Raw genomic sequence first — 3,493 nt, forward strand, 5'->3', positions numbered from 1 at the left:
ATTCATAATAACTTTTAGAAAAAAAAAATTCTCTATATAAGTTAAAATGAATCTATATATAAGTCAATGAATAGAAATTCTCCAAATTTTAATATTTTTAATTTTGTATAAACTAATTCGTCCTAATAGTAGATTACAAATATATATAGCATCAACTAAATATCATTATATACCAGAAATATTTTTCTTCAATTATTTAATAAAACTCTGTTAAAATTGTTTATGGTTTGCATAATTTGTGTTGGCTAATATTGGATAAGTTCAAAACTATACATGTAAAGGTAGAAAAATTTGCACTAGCCAACAAAATAGTAACAGCACTAAATGCGAGTCATTATTTTTAAAAATGAATTTAGAAAGACAATTGGTGAAGCTTGAAAAAGACGTATACTTATTTAAAGCGTTAATGTTGTTCTCTCTGGCATATTCTCAACATATATTTTTTATTAATGGATAAATTAATATATAATTGATTAATTAAAAGGTATTAAAAAAGGTGTTAGAAGAAACATTAATCTAACAGAGAGGCATAGTTAGATAATTATTCCAACCATATTATGATGTCCAATGCAAAACTCTTGATTAATTAATTGAGTGAAGTGATGTAACGTGTTTCTTTTTTAATGTTGGCATTAGGAAAATAGGCAACGACCTTTTGCAAAAGCAAGGGTTCAAACGGTAAACGGGGTTTGTTCTCCAGGACGTAACGGTTGTTGAATATTCTGGTAGCCTGTAAAGAAAGATAACGAAAAGTAGTTTGAGAGAGAGAAATTGATTTGATTGATAAGAAGACGATATGTTACAATATTGACACGATTAACATGACACAAATAATTGGGTAGATGGGCCATGTAATTTATTGTTATTGTCTTCCTTGTTATTTCACTATTATTTTAATTTCTTAGATGGTTGGGTTGGTTGGGAATGTACAACACCAAGCCTCATCCCATATCCAAACAACAAAGCCTCAGTTTTCAAGCTCCAACCAAAGCAATGGCCAACGCAGACTCCAACTCGCTTTTCGTACGTGTAATCGTTTCATCCTTATCCTCCATTTTATTTGCCCATATCTCCGGAATCGCTTGCGCTACGTTGTTTACAAACTCCACCGCATAGTTCGCTTCCTTGCTTTTCACTGTCTTTCCAACCTATATAAACATTCCAAACAAACACACCACTTATCATCACGTTCAATGAATATTATGCTACTTATACTAGGTCTTATACGACGTCGTATAGCAAATTACCAAAACTGTCTGCAGACCCATTTCTCTTCCCGCGGCAATGTTCCGAACGCTATCATCCAGAAACAGCTGCAATATATATTTTTCGACTCATCAAATCAAATACATCTACCTCATAATTTAAAATAATAATATTTTAATTATATTTATTTTATTTTTAATCTAAAATTTTGCAATATATTATTATAAGTGTATTTTTTTAAAAGATGTATGTCAAATTCAAACCATTATTGGTTATTCATCTCAATAATTTCTAATAAAATATAAAACTTGCGCTTTCTGACCTTAACTTAAATAATAATCTCATTTTAAGTTTTCACTGTCAAAAAACGACATCGCGAAACAGGAAGTGACGACCCGTTTCGTTTCTCGACTTTTGTCGGTTTGTAAAGTGGGTGGAAACTTTTTTATGAGTATTTTTTTTTTACATATTTGGATCAATATTTAGAAAGTGATTTTCTTCAGAACTAATGGAGTCCTTTATCGCATGCCTAGAATAACCCTGTGATCAACTAACTTTTTAGAACTCCATGGTTTAGGTTTTTGATACCGTTAATTATTGCTGATCTTTGTATTAATCATTTTAAAGTGACTGTACACAGTAAAGGCAGTTCACGGCGGCCTTACCGTACGACGAGGCTCCACGTTGGCAGCGTCTAGCGCGATCCTGAAAGCGTCCAGCGAGGGTTTGAGGAGGACGGGAAATTCGTCGGGTCGGGTCGAGTTGGGGAGATTCGGGTTAATAGTCTCGAAGCAAATAACCTGCTCGAAACAGTCACTGATCCCAAGCCTATCCAACGCTCTCATCGCGTGGATCCTATCCGAATTGGTAAAAACCTTAAACGAAGATAAGAAAATATAAGAATAAAATAGTAATAAAAAAAGAGGAAAGAAAATTTCGAGTGAGAAGAAACATACAATTTTTCTTTGTTTGATAGTGCAGAGCAGGTTGCGTAACTGAACGTCAGGCTTGATCGAGTCGTAAGGTAGCCTTCCGTGCACGAAACTGGTTGAAAGTCAAGAGAACGAAAAGTTTAGGTGTATGCCATGTTTGTTTATTGTTAACAAATAAAATTTGTTTGGTGTAGTTTTATTCTCACCTGTGGTATTCCTCTGCGGTGATATCATAGCCAAGTGCCTGTAAAGTAAGGAAAGAGAGATTGTTGCAATGAGTATTATTGTTACTGTTATTGTGAGTTGTGGAAGAGACATTGATGGAAATTGAAGTGGTGTGTTATACTGACTCGCAAACCGGCGAGGGTGCTTCCGTAGGTTTTGAATAATTCAACTCGGAGATGAGCCGCTTTGGATTCTGAGAATCCGCATTTCTCGATGAGAAAGAGTTCGATGTTCCTCTTGACGCAGCGGTCGATTCCGGTGGTGGAGGGGTACAAGGTGTCGTCCAAATCTGTTTAATTATTAACAATTAATTCAGAGCTAATTAAGAAAGAGTGATTTGGAAGAGAGAAGAAAGAGAGGAAGCATGCGTTGGCCTGTACTCACCAAAGATGATGGCGTCGAAAGGGGAAACGAGGGAGTTAATACCCATTGTAGGAGAAGAAGAGGAAGAAGAAAGGAGTAAAATGGTATGGGAAATGAAGAGAAGGAAGCGAGCTTTGAAGACAGGGAAGGGAGGGGAATTTATAGAGAGGAGATGACGTGGAGCACGTGGGTTGGATAGACATTGTTGATGATGGGATGATCGCTGCGTCACCGTTTCGAATTTGGAAGCCGAGTAGACGCGGGGTCCACACGATAAGCGCATTTCGCTAACTGCTATATCCGCGCCAAATCTTTCAATGACGATAATACCCTGGCGCTGTGCTGCCCAACCCAGTATCATATCATACCATTCATTAATAATACTACGATTATTATAACGGCAACCACCCTCTTGCTTCACACACACACATCAACCTGTCTATTTACAATCTTCATTTTTTTTTCTTTTTAGTTTATTCCATTTTCTGAACTTATTCCTCCTATCACTGATGAGACAACATATCAGTTTATGCTCTTCACCTTTTTTTTATTCGTTAATTCTAAATTCTTAAAGGTTCCTTAGTTCATTTTTAAGTTGGGGTCAACTTCAATATAAATTTGTTTTAATAAATTGATTTTTTTTACATTGAAATATAGATACAGGACTTCAAATATTTAACATACATACACTAGATTTCATTAGAAAAAAATCAAAATAACTTTTTAAACAGGGGCTTTATTATTTTTGTCAACAAATTTATAATCTT

At 35.0% G+C, this 3,493-nt stretch overlaps 1 protein-coding gene across 1 annotated transcript; it reads right to left on the reverse strand.

The window, feature by feature from the left end:
- Positions 1-756: 756 nt before the first annotated feature.
- LOC137827699 (Haloacid dehalogenase-like hydrolase (HAD) superfamily protein) lies at positions 757-3,090 on the reverse strand. Its single transcript, XM_068633966.2, has 7 exons — positions 2,748-3,090; positions 2,489-2,652; positions 2,345-2,382; positions 2,163-2,250; positions 1,872-2,081; positions 1,248-1,313; positions 757-1,148 (listed from the first exon to the last, which is right to left on the reverse strand). Exons 1-7 carry the CDS (start codon positions 3,085-3,087, stop codon positions 975-977), a joined length of 1,080 nt encoding a protein of 359 aa, XP_068490067.1. The 5' UTR covers positions 3,088-3,090; the 3' UTR covers positions 757-974.
- Between the last annotated feature and the right edge of the window lie 403 nt (positions 3,091-3,493).

This window comes from Phaseolus vulgaris, chromosome 7 (genome assembly GCF_051622355.1).
Source record: "Phaseolus vulgaris cultivar YP4 chromosome 7, ASM5162235v1, whole genome shotgun sequence".
In the NCBI taxonomy this organism is placed as follows: Eukaryota; Viridiplantae; Streptophyta; class Magnoliopsida; order Fabales; family Fabaceae; genus Phaseolus; species Phaseolus vulgaris.